The sequence below is a fragment of the Falco cherrug genome, chromosome 13 (genome assembly GCF_023634085.1).
Source record: "Falco cherrug isolate bFalChe1 chromosome 13, bFalChe1.pri, whole genome shotgun sequence".
Taxonomy (NCBI): Eukaryota; Metazoa; Chordata; class Aves; order Falconiformes; family Falconidae; genus Falco; species Falco cherrug.
Window position 1 is genome coordinate 26,431,001 of NC_073709.1, and position 22,101 is coordinate 26,453,101.

Here is a 22,101-nt window from a genome sequence, read left to right on the forward strand (position 1 = left end):
CAAACTTAGCCTCAGCACCCTCTGTTATCACAGTGTAATCACAATCCTTTTCAAATCATCATTTTGGTACTGCAGATATTCAGGTCTGATTTTTAATCACTGACATATTAAGCATCAGCAAAATAGTTTGCTTAGCTGTTCTGCTGGCAATTTTTAAAAAGGAATGAAAACATGTACCCTTTTGATTACCTTGTTAAAGTGAGTCATGATGGCATTATAGCAGTGCTCAGTATTTCTGCTGTAATTAAGAATCTGTCATATTTTTCATTAAAACACATTCTTTAAAATGAGACTTTTAACTTGGTCATTTCAATCAGTACCAGCCTGAAGTGTAGCATGCAACATGCCAACTAGATAAAGAAAATGACATCTGAAATTTGCTTTTGCAAAATAGAAGTATTAAAGTCCCCATAACATGCACAGTAAATTTATACATTTTATATGCACATTCTCTTTTGTATTTTAAGTACACCATAGCTTTCTCTTTTTGAAGTTACTTTTTGCAGGTTTTCCATGCTGCTCCAAACTGTAAACCATGCTATGTAAGCAACAGAGCAAAGATTGTTTCCAAATAGAAATAAATAGCCATTTACAAGGCACACAAGTAAAACTTAAATTTTTTTGTTCTGAATCAAACTCCCTATGTTCTGAAAATTAAGTTATTAACATCCCACTGATGTGAAGCAGAATTTCATGTTTTTTCTTCCAACATTTAAGATTTAGAGGTTTTTTATTAAAAAAGAAATCTAAAAGATCTTGGGGATTTAACAGAAGCTGATTGAGAAAAAAAGCTTGTACAGAAGAAGATGGAGAGTCAATAGGAAAGGAACTGGGGTAAACATATTCGGTGTATGAACATGGCTTCTAAAATTCTATAGCATCTGCTGGTTTGATACGAGACGTAAACTAGGTAATCTGACTGAAATTACTGTAAATATTCCCAATGTGTCTGTTTCAAATAGTAGTAATACTTTGCAGAGAATGACCTTTCTCTTGCATGCAAATTTTGTTGTTGTTTTTTTGTTATTATTTTCATTAATGCTGGACCCAGTTTTTCTAGGGCTAGTTCTGTGAGAATGAATTAGTTTGTCTAAGAGGTTTTTATACAAACTTGAGGGTACTGTATTGCTGCAATGAAATATGTCAGGGTGTCACGTGAAATAGCTCTACCACTCAGGTAGTCAAAGAGGGCATAAAGTCATTGAGAATGACCTGGTCCCAAATCTGACTAGAATCACTGAAATAATACTGGTTTCATGGAAAGAAGCTGTGCAAAATGTAGGTATTTATAATGTATGACACCTAATTCTTCAAAGAAATCACAGTAAGGAAAGAATTTTTACTAGTATCTTTTTTTAGTCAATAAACTAATTAACTATCCAGGTTCACAACACACAGATGGAGCTATATCAAGCATCCATAAACCAGAAAATTTATCTTAGTAGAAAAGGCAGAATAGGACACTCCTGCCTCAGTACTGTCAGCTCCTAACAATCTGTACCTATATTATCTCCCATTTTCTTCACTGCTTTTCAACACAGCTTTTCTTCACCTTTACAAATGACATTTCTGAAACTATAAAATGCTCTGTGCTGCTCAAACTTTCTTGCTTCAATAGTTCCTCATCGCTGTACAAGTAAATCTACATCCTTTGTTACTAATATACACAAACCTATTGGTATGTGACTTTGACTCCAGGCTGAGAACAGACTATAAATTTAGAAATCAATATCTAACTCTATCAATATTCATTTTACTTTTTCAATACAAAATACAAAGGTGAAAGAGCAGTAAATAAGCTGGAGTACTGAAATAAATTGGGTGTTCTTGTCACAATTAATAAATGTTTAACCAATAACACTGCTTGCTACAGAAGTCTGCGGCTTTGTAAGGTGTCTGAAAGTAGCAGGTGCTACCCTTGTGAGACTCAAAACCAGAGAACACGTTTCGATACCTCATTAGGATCACCAGTCCTTCTCTTCAGTACTACTGAAGCTAAACGTATAAATGACCATTTCTCAACACTGTGCATAGTGCTACAGGAATTTAATATAATGTATTTCTTTCACATTTCTGAACAATGCAATTTATTCAAAAAATGCAGACGGGATTTTTTTTTTTTTCAATGGATTGGCTCATAGTTGGTAAAACTTTGCTTATTTGCAACACATACAGCTCAAGAAAATGTTCGCAATTAATGACTCATTTAGAGACAGCCTTTCAGATTTCACTATGATGTTAAGTATGTCAATTACTAACAATGCCTTTTTCATTTCCAACTTCTGTTCCTGTAAATACGCAACTTTTGCCTTTTTTTTATTTCAAGAAAAAATTTTACAAATTCTTCTATATAAAATCTAGTTCTTCTGTTCCTATACCTTAGCTAATACTGAAAGAATAATCAAATGGTGATCTTTCTTCTTAATGAAATTTCCAAATGTATTTCCCTTCTAAAAGGAAACCTGTCATAAAATGTTATGAAATACTGACAAAGACAAACAAGGAATGCGATGGATAAACAGCAGTTCAGCTGTAGGAGGGTTAGCTTTTGTGAAAACTTACAATTTATAATATGTTATGCATTACCTACACATATCTGTAAGTTTACTCAGAAGTTTACCAAAGTTTCCATTTGCATACAAATTTACAATGATGAAACGTAGAAAAAACCTTTTATAAGACCACATAAATAATTCTCAGTCCTCCTGCCCAGATCAAAATTGAAAATATTACCTTGAACTTGAAAAACCCCACATACTAGTTAAAAAGGCATGTCACATAACAGCGTTAGCCACTGTTATTCTCTGTTGCTCTCCGCGTAAAGGCAAACTTTGGGGGCAAAACAATCTCTAAATCTGTGAATATATAGATACGTAACTTTGAATGACCACATAATGTATTTGCCTTAGTATCAAAATATTGGCTTTGCAAAGTTACGCAGAGGAGCCAGCTTATAAAATAAAATACTGAACGCTGAAAGCCCAAGATAAAATGAATAATAAAATTAATTTCATGATACTTCATCCCCTCTCAGTACAAAATGACATCCTCTAGTACTTGAAAGTTGTGAAGTGAAAATCACCTTGTAGAAATAATGATATTATTCTCTCTTCAGCTATTAAGTATTTTCCTTTCTCACTTCACATATGTTCAGAGTCTTAGAAACTGACCCATACATTCTCTTTTTCCATACTGCTGCCACTAAGGTGCTCTTATAACATTTTAAATGTTATTCTAGGTCTGTTTCTGCCACTGAGCTTTGAAACAAAGACTTTTCAGGAGGGGGTATTCAGCTGGAATACAAATACTAGGCTTCTCTAAAGACATCTATTTGAAGAACAGTATATGTTGCATATGTTACTATAGTAATTGATATACGACTAGGACATGCAATCCAGATTTCCATATTAACAATATATAAAAAGCCTCACACCAGCACACACGCAATCTAATCCTTCCAGTACGCACGTATATAATTAAAACAACAAACTGATGAGGGTCCTATAAATCACTGCTAAGTATTGAAAAAGTCATTTTCCAGCTGTGACATCAGCAGAATGCATCCAGGGCTGTGACCTCGCATCTGTAAAATTCAGAAATGTGCTTCCAAGTGCCTCCTATATAATCTACAGCACTACTTTTAAAGCTGTGTTTCACAGCCTTATCTCCACATTTTCAATTGTTTGCCCAAGTATTCACATCCTATCTTTATTGTGCAGGGTATTTATAGTATTCATATGCATTCCTCACAGAAAAAAAAAAAGTTGCCTCATGGCTTCTACCTTGTAAGGCTTGAACAGACATAAGCGGTAATCTTCACTGTCTACAGTTCTCAGTATATGAAAAAAGATTTATTCTCTTTAAAGAATGGTGTGCAACAAAGGACTAGAAATTGGAAATATTTGGGGGAGAATTAGGAGACCCTCGTTATTTCCTAATCTCTATTAATAAATAAGGATAGGACACATCTGAAGTTATACGGGAAGTTACTGAATTTATGAAGCATTTCCTCAGGTCGCTGACCTACTGCTTTGTATTTAGAGATTTAACATCTTGTATTTTGTGTTCTGTCCCAGGGAAATTGGTTACCTGTGGGTCCTGGCAGGGGAGCAGCTTTCCTTCTCCGTTTGATGTCTCCCATGCACAAGGATCCTAAATGTACGCTGGTTTGCCTGCAAGTAATTATAGGAGAAAACTATTAACAAAGGAAGAAAACCGCCAAATACACAGCTTGTATAATCTGAACCTATATCAAAACATTCTCAACCAAGATGAAACTACACCGTCGAGCCACCAATCTTGTTTATATCGAAGCATAATTATGTTTGTTGACAAGTGCTCAGTATCTAAATGCAGCATCATAAATTGTTGCCGGAATGAATAATATAAAGGGAATGCTTCTTAATTTTCAAAACCGGCAATCTTTGTAGCTCAACATAAAACAAACTCGCTGTTGCTCCTGACAGGAAAATAGCTAAGATTAATTATCTAAAGAGATCACAATACTCCTGGTAGGTTATCAATTGGCTAGTAATGCCTGACTGTCAGAACAACGTTTATTACATGAAAAGTATTATATTTTTTTTTTAAAGGTAACATGAAGAATGAATCAGAAAACACAAAACAGTAAACTCTTCAAAGTTGCGTGAAATAAACTTATAGCACAGCAATTTATCCTTTTCTAAGTCACTAGCAGGTTGTGATAATGGTAACATGAAAGCATACTATCTGGTATACTCATTAAACAATTATGACCTTACACCTGGAGACTGGAAAATCAGTGGATCTGCAGAGGATGGCAAACAAGCAAATCTTAGTGCATTAAAGCCAGGCATCAGAAGTCAGGTACCACAGAAAAGGATAAATTTGGAATTTCCAAATATTGGATTTTGGAATATAAAAAGTCTTAAAGGACAATTATATTTATTATTTTTCTTAAAGCAATGTGTGGTGCCTGTGGAATAGATTATACGTAGCTGGCATTTTTCTGGAAAGAACTAGAACAGAAGGGGGAAAAATGCAGCAATTTCTACACTTTACAATTTTAATCTGTCTCCATAAATGTTGCTGAGAAGTATGATTCTTGCCACAGAAATGTAGTGAATTTTGATAAAAATACAAGTTGAGGATTAAATCTGACTGTCTGCTGTAGCATAGTAACACTGTCACTCATGGGATCTGGTTTCAGTGTGGATATATGACTTGTCCTTTACTGCATTTATAAACTTTTAAAAGCTCTGCTGCTTCTAAATGAATAACAAATAGTCATATAATGTTGAGAGACCTCCAATCTGCTCAATAATGTAAAAGAGTGACAACGCTTTGATGAAAAAGACGACAATGTACAATCCTCTACACACTTCTTCTAGAACGTTAAAGTAAATTAGCAAGTACCAGAACGTTTTCATTCAAACTGTAAAATTTTCCAAGAAATTTAAGTTTCACACAGACGTGTAATGTAACGTCCCCCAGTGAACGCTTATTTCAAGAGTTATTTCTTTTTGTTTTAAACCAGACATTTTCCTTGCAAGCCTTCCAAGTTGAAATTGTGCCCTATTCTAACATCTGGAAACTAAAACACTGTTGAACTGGTACATTAACATGGTGATAAAGTTCAGTGATAAATTTAGAAATAAATCAAAAAATGTAATCCTTTGATAACTGATTGTACAATAAAGGAAATTTGTATTTAAATATAATATGGGGAAAATTATTAGAGCAAAAATATTTAGGATATGTTTAATCATTAATAGATCAATGGTTAATGTTGATATTAAACACACAGAATAAGTTGTGTGGTAAATTATACGTTAAAAAGCATGCAGCTCTCCGGTTTCTCTTCCGAATGAAAAAGGGACAAAGTCTCTAGGAATACAAGTAGGATGAAAGATAAAAATTAATAAAGTCAGGCAATTGAACCTGAAGACCTGAGCCACAGCAGTAACAGCTAGCAGCATTTGAGTTATTTTACCCAGAATTGATTATCTGTTACACTACATTGAGATATCTAAATTATTGATCTGTAAGATTATGGTACTGGGGTCTCCCCACTTTTCCTCCAGGCACACCGAATGGAGTTGCAACAAATAACAATAAGTAAGGACTACTTTGTTATTGTTGTCACCCTTCATGTAGAACATAGCAGTTACTTTTTAATTTAAAATCAATGAGTGTCTGAAAGGCAGCCTTGTTCCTTCAGCATAAATGAATCATTCGCCTTTGCTGAGCACAACCACCTGATCACCAGCCAAGGTGAGAGTGGGTATTTCTTTGTTATCGTTGAAAATTCTGTACACCACAAATAAATAACAATATGTCAGAGCACTAATTAAGCTTTGTCAAACCTAATTTTACGGCCACTACCATCAAACATTAAGCTAACTCATGATGCTGAAGTAGCATTTGCTTTCACCAGGTCTTAACATTTGATATGTGCTGCCCATGTAGATCATAGCAAAAACCCCCACAAAATCAAACAACAAAACAGCAACAAAAAAAGGCAAGCTTTTTAATTTTTTTTTTTTTTTTGAGGAAAAGACAGAAACTATCACTGCTCTGGAACTGGCAGGTTAGACAAAATAAGTAGTATTCTGAAGCTGCACAGTACATTTTGAAACGTTTGTAACGGGGGTATTATAAAGCAGTGAGAACTCTGACCCTCAATCAGGCCGAGTTTGGCATTATGTTTCTTAGCATTAAATCAGAAAAGCGTGGATTACAGAAAAACAGCAAGCTATTTGCCTGACTTCTCTCTACTTACCCCTAGCTTGCTTCCAGCTATCATTTATAAATAGTGCTCTGGAGGGAAGCTAGGCATTTTATTAGGGAAAAAAATAAAACTTGTTAAGACCACCTTGCCTGAAAACTTGGCTTTTGACGTGCTGGTGACAGGCACTGGAGCAAGCAGTGTCAAATGGAATAATTTTTAAGGAAAGACAACAGGAACTTGTCGCCTCATTTTATGCATTTACAAATAGAGGCTTTTCAGAGTATTAGGCCTAGTTAAAGCTGCCCTCTGGATAAAAAGTGTTCCCAAGCAGCCTCAGACAAGCTTGGGAGACAAACAGATGTGACTATGGTCCCTGGCGTTTGGCAAGAACACTCACTGTCAATACAAAAGATATGAGCATGGACAGGGCATCAGCTGCACCACGGCCGAGCAGGCCTGCAAGTGCCATAGCGGCGGCAAAGTTGGGGCAGGGGGAATCGGAGGGCTGCAAAAGCCCGGCTGGTGTGAACTTAGGCTAGCATGCCAAGAATTGTTGTTGTTGCTGTTGTGTCATGCCTCAGCGTATTAAACCAAAAACACTGGAAAAGCCACTGTCAATTTTTATTTGTTTTCCATCTTGCACGGTGTTTAGAGTCTCCTTTTTACATGGTAAATAGCCTCAAAACCGGAGGCAGACAGGGAAGGCAGCAACTAAACCCAACAACTACATATTAATAAATAAATAAATAAAATAAAACATAATAAACAATAAAAATAGTTTTGATACAGCAAATACTTTTATAGAAGCAATGACATGCAAAGCAATTCACAAGCGTCTATGCACGCTTCTGACAAACATTCATTCTGACAGAAATTTTGTTATCTCCTCCTTAAATATTTAGTCTCCCTATCACTTCTTTTTTCAAGGCAATTGCCCTTACTATGGTAACATGCCTGAATTGTCTCTAAGCTCCTCAAACATTTCTATCCATGCTTACACAACACAATGTCTTTTACTGTAATTTTCATAGCTTAGTAAGGAATATTTTTTGATGAGTGCCTTTTCTGCAGTTACAAATGTTCGCTTCTCCAGGGCATTTGTAATAGGCTATGTCGGATTTTTATCTGCCCTGACCTTTGCAGCTGATGGACCATTTGGTCACATTCCCCAAATAAACATCTTGTTCTGCAGGGGAACCTACAGCAGCGCTGCTTTAATTGCAATTCACCTTCTGAGCAACTGAGCACACAAAGTGGTTCCTAACTCTTTCACTAGTAGTTACCAGCCCTGCACTATCGAGTTCCAAGTTCACCCGTCCAGCCACTGGTGATAATACCATGAAACGGGTGCAGGATGGCAGATACTCTCTGGTTTATTACATGCTTCTGTAATCACTGTCATCCCATGTGTAAAAAAGATGAAAACAAAACCTCAAATGCCCAGAACCCCACGAAAATGCAAGAACCCCCCTATCTCCCAAATTAAAAAACCCTATTTCAATTCAGCAATTTTTCCAGTCTCTTCAGAAAGATGCAACGAAGCCGTTAGTCTTGCAGGCACCAATACAACAGCCTAAACTAGCGAGACTGTCTCATCTCACTTGGGGGAACCCTGGGTACTAGTGTATTCGATACACAAAGTTTGCATGTGTATTTTATATCCTTGTAACAACACGTCCATTGGTCACTTCACTTTGTCTGCCGCCAGCAGCTGTCCCTTTCCTTGCAAGCTGCAATGCTTTACTTGGTGTCAGTGCAGTTGCTTTTGTTTGTGCACTGTAATCGTGCCAACGGTTACAACATCATTGAAGGCAAACTTAATTTTATCTCTTAGTATATTTAGCGTCAAACCACTTACCAGATGACACTACAACATTGCTCAGATTGCTTGTAAGCAATGGAGGTGATGGCTTTATGTTCTGGTTGTGACAAAACCGTTAGTAATCAGTACTTTCATGCAAAGGCAGACGTGGAAGAATGCGTGTTTTTTGTTTAACAATATTTATTAAATTTCTGTACTCTAACTTGGAAAATCCTGTATGTTTTTGAGAAGAAAGAATGTTTTCAAGAAGACAGATTTCTATTTCATAATTAGATGAACCAGTAATGATCAATACCTGCATAACCCTTATATTCCAATTAACACCTCTCTCACCTGAGGAACAAATCCACAGTAAATAGCGACACACACCGTTCTGCCACAGTATCAATGCATTCCTGCAGATGGCTGTAGAACTCTGCAAGTTTATCACCACTGAATGCTTCAGCTAATGAAGAGGTTTGATAAAAGTTTGTAAGTGAACTTTCTGCACAAGAGATTACAATAAGGCAAGAGCTGACTGCTTTGCAATTTAGAAGGGACCCAAGAGAATTATTTTGAAGGGGAAATCAAACTGTCAGTTCTCTGTCTTAAAATATAGGTACAGAATAGATTTAAATATGGATATGATTGAAGAAAAAATGCAGAAGACCACAACTCACCATAAGCTTGAAATGACTGGACAATTTCTTATAAACTGAAATTGAGTAGGGAGTGTGTGAAGCAATGTTCAGAGTAGCAGTTAAAAATGAAAAAAACACAACTCACAACTGCATAACACAGAAGCAAGCCAATAAAATAAAAAAAAATAATTGAATGTGTAGAATAGCTCAACTTCATAAAAATCAAAGAATAATCTGAGCAGATTTTCCATTATTTAAGTACCTTTTACAGAAAAGTATCACAGAAATAGTTCTTATATCCTTACACAGGATGGACCTGTAGTGCAGATTCTCTCATTTCTTACATGGTTTAAAATGCAGACACCAGTTATCTGGTGGCCCAAGGAACTGCATCCATTAGCATTGCTTAAGTAAGGGAGCCTGGATGAACTTTAACTCCTACTATACATTCCTAAATGTCCAGAAGTGGCAGACAATGGCTTCAAAAGCATCCAGGTCCATGGAACAGTTTATGATCCCCTTAGACATAAACACCATCAAAAACCTGTGGTTTTTATATATATATTTTTAAACATCCAATCATCTTATTAGCTAATCAGATAAGATGAACACAAAATTCTACACTTCTATTAGACTGATTCTCCAGAAGTATGGACTTAATCAAAAGGTATCAATTCAAATACAGGTACTACACACTTGGTGCTGTAAATACGGGAAGACTCTTCTGTGTTATCTGGGTATAACATACACTTCTAATCTTTGCCTCTGGCACATATCTTAATATAACCACAGAAAAGATGCGTGATGATTTCATAGTATTACACTGAAATGTGCAAGGCACGTTTGTTTTTGAGGATAAATATATGAAAAGCAATGGCTAAGGAATTTTGTAAGGAGAGATCTCCTCTTTCCCTTGTAGCACACAGCTTGGCCAGAACACGGACACAGCCTCTGGTCTCCAATCTGAATGCCCAGAGAACAGTAACACACGTGGTAAGGCATGTGCCCTGTGGACAGTTAGGGGAGGGATGGCTCCTTAACTGTTCTGAAGAAGGTACCTACGTTCTTTTGCTTTCTAAAATACGCACAGTGCATGTGCACTTCCAGGAGATGCACAAGACACTACTTTGAGGTCAAAGCTTCTAGGGAGTAAATGAAGGCAGTTAAAAATGAACAAAACAGGTGCTTTAAGAATGAAAATTTGGTCTCCACATCTTAGTATTACGACAGAGGGCAATCTTGAAAAACTATCCAGCAATGTTTGTTAAGAACATTTGAGATGAACCTCACTCAGTACAAATTTACTTGACTTTAGATCAAATCCACGTCTGAAATTTATTTTGTTACAGAGACATTACATGCACGTGTGCCTGGTGACAACCTGGGAAGTCAGTATACTAAGTGTCTACAACAAAGCTGCCGAGACAGATGCATTCTTGGTGAACACTTCCTCACCTGAGCGTTTTCTCCAGAAAAAAAAACCAAACCAAAAAACTTTTGATAATGGGACACAGAGATCATATGCTTAGACTGTACATAAGGGTACCTCTACTTCCATGAAACCCTCTCAAGTGAATTGTGGAAATTTTCACAGCTTTTACGGAATCCTCAAAAGCAGCGTTGGTGATACACAGCATCAGGAGACAGATTCCTGGAAATCAGAAACTTAATCTCTTTTGATATTTCGCTTGATTTTTTTTTTTAATGTGTGAAGTAATTCAGAAATTCATACATCTTCCCTCATGCTAACTTTCTGCAGGTTGTAGAAAGAACCACCCCCACCCCATGCAACACTAGAATGTTGGCGGTGTTGAAAGGATTATCTCTTGTCAAGGAGTGGTAGACCAGTACTGCTGCAAACGAGTCTTGTCTATAAACTAAAATCTTTATGGAAACTTTTCATTCAGTGCTAAAGAACTGGCAATATAATAATGAAATATAATGCATATGCAGCATATATATTAGTTTTTAATGATTATGAAGATGAATATGTATTTCTTCTTGGTATCACTTCTCAGACATTCAGGTGCAATCAGTTCCACACTTGATACCTTCACACCCTTTACAAACAGTAAAGCTTTTCTTCAGACTTTTCTGAAGAATGACATCATCGATACAACAGATTGCTTCATCTGCCACCACAAGTGTGAAAACCACCATTACATTTAACCGGAAGAGCTATGCATTTTATTTTCCTTTTATTAAAACTTAAACAGATGTGATGAAACCATGCAACTCTACTGAACTCCTTTCATACTATGCCAATCTGTTCACAATGTAACTTTAAACATAAGGGTGACATACCTGTATTACTGGAAGTCCTAGTGTAATCCTATTATGAGGTGAACACGATCTTCCCCGGCCCCATCAGATTACCTCATCACCTAACACTATATCCTAATACGTTCTTCTCCTTTATCTTTTTCAGCACTTTTAAGTGTCATTCAGACACAGCAGTAGTCCAAAATTTACCTGACCCCTACATACTGACACATTCAACTCCACACTGGCATAATTTTAGCAAACACCATGGAAAGTAAAAACTTACATCACTACATATGTTTTGACATCCAATCTCAAGTCACTTACGTACTTTATTTGTGAATTGAGTCTCTCAGATATTTTTTTGTAGCAGAGGCCTACTGCCCTCAGAAAGGATAATGCATTGTTTTTTCTTGTTTCTAATTAGTAATTTAAGCATATGTTCAGCATTTAACTCTAAATGTTTGCCTTTTCCCCAAGCTCTAAGACAGCTGTCCAAGATGTGAATGCCAGAAAACATTTAAATATCAACATCTGTTGAATTATGTTAATTTAGTGTAATATAATTGGGCATGAGTTGGAATTGATCAAAAGTATATGAATTACACAAAGGCAAATCCAAACCAATATCTTGGTGTACAAATAAGTCACCAAGGAACACTGAGGGCACAAACCCAAAAAATCCACTTCTGTTAAAAATGAAGTAGCTAAAACCTACAGTTTTCTTCAACAAATGACATGATTCCATATTTTCGAGACAGAAAATGAATATACTCATTCAGAATATAAATTTTATATTAATTCCGAATATTTTAAATATTTTTGACAGCAAGTTCCGTTATTGTTTTGTGTCAAGCAACACCCAATACAAACAATTCTCATAATCACGTAATGGTGAAATGTAGTTAGAAAATAGGTTGCAGTAACAGAATACCATCCTGTTACAGGACAATATTATTTGCTTTAGAATTTGTGAAACATTCTTTAGCTTCTCCTTCATCTTGCAACAACACTGTTGATATCCAAGAGATATAGGCCCCGATCCAGCTTTGAAGTGATTTGGAAAATACCTTTATGACTTGACTTGAGCAATAACCATGGGCTTGAACAGACATTTTAATGGAAGGACTCAATAAGTTTACTCAGCTATATTATTTCTTCCAGATACTTCTGGATACATACTTGTTTACTACAAATGACATTAATTAAATAAACTCATTGCAGGACAAATATATTTTGTTGAAAAGACTTCGAAAAACACCTCTTAGAGTTCTGGATTACACTTATATGGAGTTAGGGTAAAATATGGAGAACAGTAGCATCATATTAAAAATCCTTTCCTTTTAAAACAGGTACGGAACAAGAAGCAACACTAAAAATCTAAATATCTAATATAACAGCTCAAAAATGGAAGAAAGAAAATGTTTTCTTGGGTTGGAAGCACTCAATACTCAACCTGTATGCCAGTTTATTTACCTCTGTGCTGGTAAAGTGCGCAAGCATGGCCAACTGGAATGAATGCCATCCACCCGACCAATAATTCAATTAATGCAGAAAAACACCCAGCACAATGTTATGTTTTTTAATCAGTCATTCAGACCTAGATCTCGACCAGTGATCCAGAAGCTTTTTGTCATATAACAATCATTGTGGTCAGTCCTTAACCTACTGCCTTCCAATAGGTTCCAAGAAAACAGCAGCTCTGCAGCTGGACCCCAGCATCATTCTCCTCCTTAGCCCCTTTCACTTCCCAATTTTTAATACTATGCTTGAGAAACAACTCTTCAAAACATATTTTCTGGCCAAGTTAGTACAGTTGTAATTCAGTCAAGAAACTGATGAACAAAGACACAATGGTATGCAAGTTGGAAAAAAAGTAATTACTAAAGCTGAGACTGAAAATTAAGCAAATAGTGCTTCCTAACACTGCACTCATTCCCCACAGTAACTTCATGCAACTCTGTTGAGTACAAGGGGTCTGCATGTGTAGGAGTGAATACAAAAATGGACTTTCTAATAACAAAGGAGAGAAGTAAGAGATAATTAAAGAAAAAATGACTTTTATTTGGTCCTTTTTAATTTTGAAATTCTTTAATAGCAAAACCTTATGTCTTTCTGCTCTATGTTATTAATTAGCAATATCAACACTTTAAAAACATGCATAAAAAGTAAGAGGAGAATGGCAAAACTAATTCCAAAATCAAAAAATCAGTGGACTGAACAGTGTCTTTTGCTTCCTTTTGGCTAGGACTGTATCTGAGTCTTAGTTTCCAGAAAGGCTGAAATGTATTGCTACAATAAATGATCACAATTTCAAAATATCAAGAAAGAAAATAAACATAAAAATTTTAAGTAATTTGAAACAAACTACTCAAATTTTCTTCTGAACTTCCTTTCCTTACACAAAACCACAGTCTGGATAGAAGCCAGCATGCCTATGCCTCAGTTTTAGTGAACATGCATCACTGGATGCTGATTTACTTACATGAGGACCAGGGATCCCTTGAAGATTAGTAGGAAACTGGTGTAAAAATGGCACAAACAGTTTAACTCACAAAAAGAACTGGAAGAATCAAACCCACCCTTCCTTCACAGATGGGTATTCATCATTATGCCTGTGGTATGTAGCATTCATGTGCCTGTGTGGTGAACCACGCAGAGAAAATCCAAATTTCTCATGGTGGGGCAAGATGCTGGGACAACTGAGCAGTGGAAAAACAGGTGGAAAACCCCCTCTTTCGCCTGCAATGCTGCTTAACAGCAGGTTAAGCAGTTTGTGGAACTTACAGTGGAAGTTACAGCGCATAGCTCTTGCTTAAACAGCAGGAAGAGTCTTCACGCCTCTGAAGCCCAAAATAACTTCACCCTTGTGCTGTTAGCATTTTAACTGGTAAGCTGAGACAAGCAAAGCTTGAGCTCTGGAGCACAAACTTGAGTAAAAATGAAAGTCTAATGCAGTTAAGCCTAAGAAACAAGCGTACCGTGTGCTAAAATTCAGGTACTTGAAAATGAGAAATCTGCTATCAATTTATTCAAGGGAAAATTCAATCCACTTGGTACATCAGGAGGATCCAGAAGTACATAATGTCTGGAGGTTGTGTGATTTACTTTAATATATATATATTTAAAATCAGAATTAACTAACTTTCTGTTAATTAACATACTCATGTGTACCTGGAATTTAATTTTAAATGACAAATTTTCAGTATCATTTAGCAGCTTACATATGTACAATATTACAAAGTGTATTAGATTTTAGTGCAGTAACAACAAAATTCAGCTTGTGGCTTTGTACTTAATTAGCTTTGCGTTAAAGATGCAATGAAACTCCTCAGATCATATGGAAAAATGTATTTTCAAAACAGAGCATGGTCTCTGCAAATTTTCTGCTACTTTGTAACTTCTAATATTCATTTAATCAATGGATACTTTAAAACTACCCACAAACCGAGGCTTGAAGATTTCCATAAAATTAAAAGCATCACATACTAGCTACATTTTGAAATAACAATCAAACTGTTGTCGCCCCATCCCCCTCTCCCAAATGAAAATCTTTTTGGGACCTTAAAAATAAGGCTGTAGTATAAAAAACTCAATCAGGAATGGCCTTTTCCAAAATGGCACCATCTTTTATTCTTCCCAGAGAAAAAAAAAAAAAACAACCAACTACCAAACTGATGGAATAATGTTGTCCCTGAGGGTGACAGCAAGGGAGGAAAGCAATGTGTCCTCAAACATTCACATAATTTAATCTGGAACTGCAAATATTATTAGGCACCAATCATAACAGTAGAGTTACTGCTTCATGGCACTCCAAAGAGGAGATAAAACTGCTTAGTTGTTAATTTCTAATGATGTAAACACATTTGGATTTTAGCATTATATCTGAATCTCCTGCATTATTAGCTCTGGGGTTACAAGATGTTAACTCACTACCTTGAATAATTTTACACTTGATTTAAAGGCTGTGTTTAAATATTACTTTCTTTTAAAGTATTTTTGCTGAGAATACGTGTTCATGAGATGGCAGAAGTGAATCACCTAGTAAAACCGCTATGCATTCCTCAGCTTTACTGCAGTGTAAATGCATGCATGTTTGCATGCGTAATTTTCAAAAACTGGCTGAATTTACCTCCTCTGGTATTGTAATTTCATTCCGCAAAAGCCACATTAAACAATTACAGTTCTTGTAATTAACCAGTAGTCTAATGTACAGTTTTCTTATCCCGATCCATTAACAGCTGCTCAAAAAATGTAGTAATTAATGGTTTCATTTATTTTTGGCAAACCTGCAACTCAACAAATAGTTTTGTATCTGCTGCAAATTAGGACTCTTTCCCAAACAACAGATGACACGGTGGGAAAGAGGGAGCAGGCAGAATCCTTGCACATCCTTGTCTCTTTATAAGATCAAATAAAGAGCAGCTGTAATGCGATTTGTCACATCTGTGTAAAAAAGTGCCATGATCCGTATCATTAAATGAAAATGAACAAGTGCTGTAAAATAGGGGTTTCCCTTCCAAACTGAGGAGGACATAAAGTTCCGCATCAAACTAAAACAGTAACATGCTTTTGAAAAAGGTCTCATCAGGTCTGGTGGTGTTTTTCCTCTTAGAATCTTTCTGTAAATGTGATTCCCAGAGAATACTTGGTTACAAAAAATGAAATTACTGGAGAGTCACCCTCTTGTACCAACACAAGGCACATACTTAAACACGACTGAGACCAATGAGGGCAAGGAGGGAAAAGAGACAGTTGCAGCAAACATGGAGAAGTTATGACTGATGCTCAGGGGTTTTATTGACACTTATCACCATTTAGTAGCATCTGACATATTTCCTTTATGGAACCCATCTACTACTTCCAGAGCCTGCTTTCCTGAACGCCTCCTCCACATGTGCAAAGACCCATATTTCAGCCTGTGCTGTTCGCCATGGCAGGAGAAGACTTCAAAGACTTCTTGCCAGCTCAAAATAGAGCAGCAACAGGTGACCACTGGATGACTGGCACACAGGCCTCTGGCCACATTATAGAAAGTTGAATAGGTGGCTTCTGCTGATGTTTAAAGAAATATCAAGGTACTACCTCTTCCCTCAAGCTATGGTCTGCTTTGCAGCCACAGGAGATGACTAACTAGTTCATACTATGCTGCTGCTACATTGACTAACTTGTTAACACAACATTAGTTAGCTAGTTGAAACCTACCTTGTGTAATTCTACTCTACCTTGAAATCACTTTTATGAGCATGACTTCTTTCAAGCCACGACTGAACTGCATAAAAATTACAAACAGCTATTTTTTTTTCTTTAAAAGATTTGGGAGAGCATAGAGCTCTTCACATTTGCATGTGAAAAGCCAACACAGAATTATCAAGATATGACCAAAAAAAATATTGGTAAGCAGTACAAATTTGGGCACTATTTTCTTTGCAGTTTCTCAATTCATGTGTGTGCTGAATTCCACTTACAGTACAGTAAGAAAAAAAAAAGTAGATAAAATAATTAATGCTATTTAACAGCAACACACTGTAAAATAAATACGACACAAGACCATTAAGTATAGTAACGGAAATAATTACACACAGAAACCCAGAATGGCTGGGGTTGGAAGGGACCTCTGGAGATCATCTAGTACAACCCCTGCTAAAGCAGGTTCCCCTCGGGCAGGTTGTACAGAGTGTGTCCAGGTGGGTTTTGAGTGTCTCCAGACAAGAAGGCAGCCTCTCTGGGCAGCCTTTTCCAGTTCTGTGAAGTTTAACTTATTCTATAAACTGTAAATTTAACACAACTTTAACGTATTCCATAGTCTGCTGTTTTCCCAATCTGCAAAAATCTGTCATTTCTAGATTATGGCATAAATTAACTAGTTATGGCATTGACTGTATGAACAAAGGCAAAATATTAACTTGCGTTAAGTATTCTGGTTATTCTGTCAAATGAGGATAAAAGTACTTCCTAACTTCATAAAGGTATTCTGAGGATAAATGCATTCAATATTAATAGACAGGCAGACATGGTGTGATGGAGGTCCCCCATATATTTAACGATATAATCACACATTCAAAATCATGTTATAGCAGCTCAGCAAAACCCTTCAACACTGTCTCCATTGCTGACCAAAAGAATCTCTCAGCCCTGGGGAGACTTCTTGAGGTAGAACTCATTTTTATAAAATCTTACAAAGGTGACTTAAGAAAACTGCTTTACCTTATGACGGGAGCAGGGAAACCAGGAGCGCGTGATCAGCTCCGGCAGTTCAGCTGCCAAGCAGCAACTTGTTAACTCGCCATAACTCAATCATGTTCAATTGTTTGCCCACAGCCTCGGGCTACAGACAGACATTTGGTCTGCTAACAACTGCGCCAGATGAAGACATTACTATCCCAAGCTATTTGTTATCACACATCTGCTGGAGATTATCATCTCCACAGCTCTGCTGGAGGAAGAAATCACATGAGCACTCCTTAATATGGTTCGTACAAAACCAGCCAATTTAATTTAAATAGGTGAGTTGAGCTAACCAGGCTGGTTTTGCCCAAAGCATGTTAAAAAATGCAGACAAAACCCCTTTCTTTACTGGCAAAAAGAGCACAGGATGGAAACAAGCAGCTGGAAGAATTAACAACTTGGTGTGGCTGAACTGGGGAGGGAACTGTTCCTGTCCTAATGCAGAGAGACAAGGTAGAGAACTTTTTCAAGGCTATACAGGAGAAATAAATGTAGCTTCTAAACCAGTATTGTTTAATAATGTTTATATAGTTTAAATAATTAACGGGGAAACTATGTCTTTGTAGATTAAAGCTTATCTGTAAAGGTAGCTTAAAACATATATCTATGTAAATACACCGAATACAGAAGATCACATGTTGAACTGTATCAGGTTCTAAGTTTTGTGGTGCAGGACTGTTTCCCTCCTTAACATTTGGTTCGCGAGTAGCCATATCAACAGTTCTCAACAACCTACTTATCTTGCCACTAGTACAAGTTCGTGTTAGTTTATATAGAGTTGGCTCATTATTATAGATTTTGACAGAAGACACCCAATACAAGCAGCCCAGGAAAGCAAAGCTCACCCAAAGAGTATCAGTATTATTCCACTACGAAGACACAGCTGCAGACCACTGCCATGCTTAGAGCTCCTCACCTTTTTGATGTATTTACAGAGTAAATTATTCCACAAGTCACTGATCTAATGTAGCATGGGTATTTACATATTGTCTACATGCTGAGACAAGAACTGTGTTCAGTCATCCAAAAGGGGTAAGAAAAGTCAAGGCAAGCACAGAAGAAGCTGTGGGCACGTACACCTTGTATACACACGAAAAACTGAAGAAAGGTCTTCCAGAACAGCAAACAAAAAAGATAGACCCACAATAACAAATACAGTTGCATGATAACTATACCAAGAAAGACACAGAGAAATTCAGTCTTGCAAAAAAAGCAGATTAAACTGTATTCTGGAAAAGCACAATAATTTTATACAATGTCCAGTACTTAGGCACAGCTGCTGTTCTATCACTGCATTATAGCAATGAACAGTAAGAATACAAGGTCCCAGCCATTACTTTTCGTCTGCCTTTTTTTAAGGGGCTCCTGAATTACCTTTATGTGTCAGCTCCAATAGTTTAACACGTGCAAGCACCAATTTAGAGCCCATTTTCAAAAGCTTCAGACTTTCAGGTGTGAGTAAACACTTTCATTCAACAGAAGATTTAACTGCATATGCATACTGTGCACTGAAATAATGACAGATTTACTACAGTGTTACTTCACTCTGTAACTTAACCTTGTAACATTTGGTTGGTACCACTGTAGTTTACTGGGTTTTAAACTGTTTGTGCACATGCAAAAGTCTAAAGGACAGATTTCCATTTTAAGATTTCATACACATTTGCAGCTAAGGTGACGTTCACCATTTCGTTAACTCTGTGAGCAATATTTGCTATTAATTTGTCATGCTAATAATTTCTGTAAGTACCTTGTCAAGCAGAAACCTTTTCCTTCTCTGTACTATCTGGTGAAACTAAGATTAACCCTTTTGGTAGAAGTGATAATTGGAAATTATGTCATAACAAAATCAGCCTTCAGTATTAACTACAGATAAATCTGATATACGTCACTATGCACCACAAATTTTATTTGTAAGGAACAGAATACCAGAGGAATTCTCCTGAATCAAACGAGGATAGGTACTATGAACATATGAGGAGATGAAAAAAAAAAAAATATATATATATAAATGTCATGTGTTGTTCCTATATATCTGAAATTCAGTGTCTATTTTGGTTGTAACAGCTTTTGATAAATAGCAAAATATTAGGTTATAGAACACAGAAACTATAGGAAGAAAGTAGTCACCAGGAATGCTATTGGCCTGACAGAGAACAAGTTTGCATGTTGTACAAATTAAATTCTTATTTTCAGCAGCTAAACTGTAGCAAGGACATTAAAATTTGTTCAATATGCCTTGATATTTTAAGATAGCAGATGGCCTGTTAAAAATATCATTTTCATAGAAGTTTGAGAATTTCTCAAGTAATTTTAAGGAACTAACAATAAAAGTTTCTGTGGTAGGCAGAGAAAATGGTGGTTTTCTGAAAAAGCACAAATAATTTTGAAATAACCTATCTAGAGGGAAAAGCCTTTGAAAATAAAGATGATGGTACCAGGAGATGTTAGCAGGTGAACCTGCTCTTTTTAAGTGTATTACAGCATGATAATATACTGTAGATTTATGTACGTCATAATAATGGTTTATGTAAGTCGTTCTTTAATATTACAGGTATTTTACGGAAAATGCCAGTTTTCAGTCTTGGATTTGCCACCTATTGCTTCTACACAATCCTGGCCAGATGTTGATTGGGATAACAATCTAACAACATACTGCTGATTGGACATGAAGAGAGGTTGAAGATCACTTCAAGTATTTAACACTATTTTAAAAATCTGTTCTAACTGCTTCTGTAGGTAGCCATCACTTCACAAGAGCATCACTAGTCAGAATAATAAACACACAAGTTATGATTCTGCATTCCTCAGACACCAATTTACATTGCTACAGTATAAAAAAGATCCTAAAATGACTTTAAATATAATCTGTTTCTTAATGCTCACTTTATATCTACTTTATACTCTCAGTTTCATCTAAGCAGCCTGATAGTAAGAGTGCATTTATGGTGAAAATTCATATCCAACGTGAACTTATTCTAAAATTCTGAGCAAAAATATGATTTAACAAATGTGCTCTCCAGAAGACATATGCAGAAATTTTCAAAGTTTTTTTGCTTAATATAAAAGGATTAATAGACAAAGATAACCACAATTTCTGAATGCAATGCACCTGGATAACTGATGGTTGACAGCATATAACCAGAAGTTGCATACAATCAAATAGAATCATCTTTAATATGCATGTTTTTGAAAGAAGTGCTCCTTTCCCTTTCTATCCAGGTATTCCGTCAAAGCAAATATTCAACAATATTGAAAACTTATTTCAGGATGATAACATACATACTAAAAGACTGATCACATATATACTAAAAGACTGCCTGAAAGACAACTGTCTCACTCAAACCCACAGTATTACATGACCATATAAATTGATTACCGCTATTTGAAAAAAGTAATTTGATAGCACATTGCCTAATTTACAGAACAACTCAAAAATTGTGTAAGGTGTTGTACATAGTCAGGGCAACATTTTTGTAGTTTCTCATTTAGAAAAAAACAGACCCTAGAATTAAAATAATTATTTAGCAGAGTATATTCAACAGGTATCATGTACATTAAAAACCCTCTAGGAACAGACTCCTAGACCAGTGCCCATCCGTTCAGTGTTGATTTTTTTGTCTTTTGAAGGGGAGGAAAAAAGCTGGAGGATAGAACTAGATTTGTTTTTAGTAAGTCCTCACAATGAAATTTTTATTGTCAAAATACAATATAAGAACAACTTAAGTGATACAGTATTTGAGTTTTCTTCTTGATTTCAAAAACATGTAGGCATAACGGTCGTTTTATATATTTTCAGAAATTAATTCACATGCCAGAAGCACTTTGGCATCCATTTAATTCTGATGTTTACTAAAGAGATTAAGTTTAGTGAGTATAGTTGGATATAGTCACCAATACAGTCTAACACTCTTATTTTAGGCAAAGGTTATGCCATGTAAAAGAAATTCTTGCAAGTAAATCACAAAAAACCAGAAGACCTCTGAAAATACCGCAAAAGAATGGTGGTGTCATTTTTTACATAAAAAATTGAGAGTTAAGAAATCAACACACTCATAAACAGTATTAATGACAGCTGCAGCATTAACTTACCTACTAGCTGTTTTTACAGAGCTGTTCTTCTTGTGTCCTCTCTCCGATCGGTTGTCTCGCAACAGCTGAAGCTATTGTAAAAAAAAGTGTTCAGAACAGTCTCACAAGCAATACCTTTATTTGCTTTTTAGAAATCTTATCCTGACAATGCCATTTCTTTCTGTCTTGAGTAATCTTTCAATAGTTTTCATCCAAGACTCTAAAAGACATGGACATTAATAGAATTTTACAATAAAAGTCAATATTTCAAGATATATCCACCAATTTAAAATTCCTAAATAATTGAAAATGTAAAAATGAAAGCATGCTCAAAGCAGATTAGAAAGACATGCAATTCACAATTTCATAATTAACTTACCTGTATAATT

The 22,101-nt window shown here is 36.0% G+C and overlaps 1 protein-coding gene across 1 annotated transcript in view; it reads right to left on the reverse strand.

Annotated features, from left to right (window-relative positions):
- Positions 1-22,101, reverse strand: part of GPATCH2 (G-patch domain containing 2) — a 126,299-nt gene that overhangs the window by 12,169 nt on the left and 92,029 nt on the right. Inside the window, exons 8-9 of the mRNA XM_055725629.1 lie at positions 21,734-21,804; positions 4,090-4,172 (exon numbers count right to left, since the gene is read on the reverse strand). Coding sequence (XP_055581604.1) covers positions 4,090-4,172; positions 21,734-21,804 — 154 coding nt within the window. The remainder of the gene's footprint in view (positions 1-4,089; positions 4,173-21,733; positions 21,805-22,101) is intronic.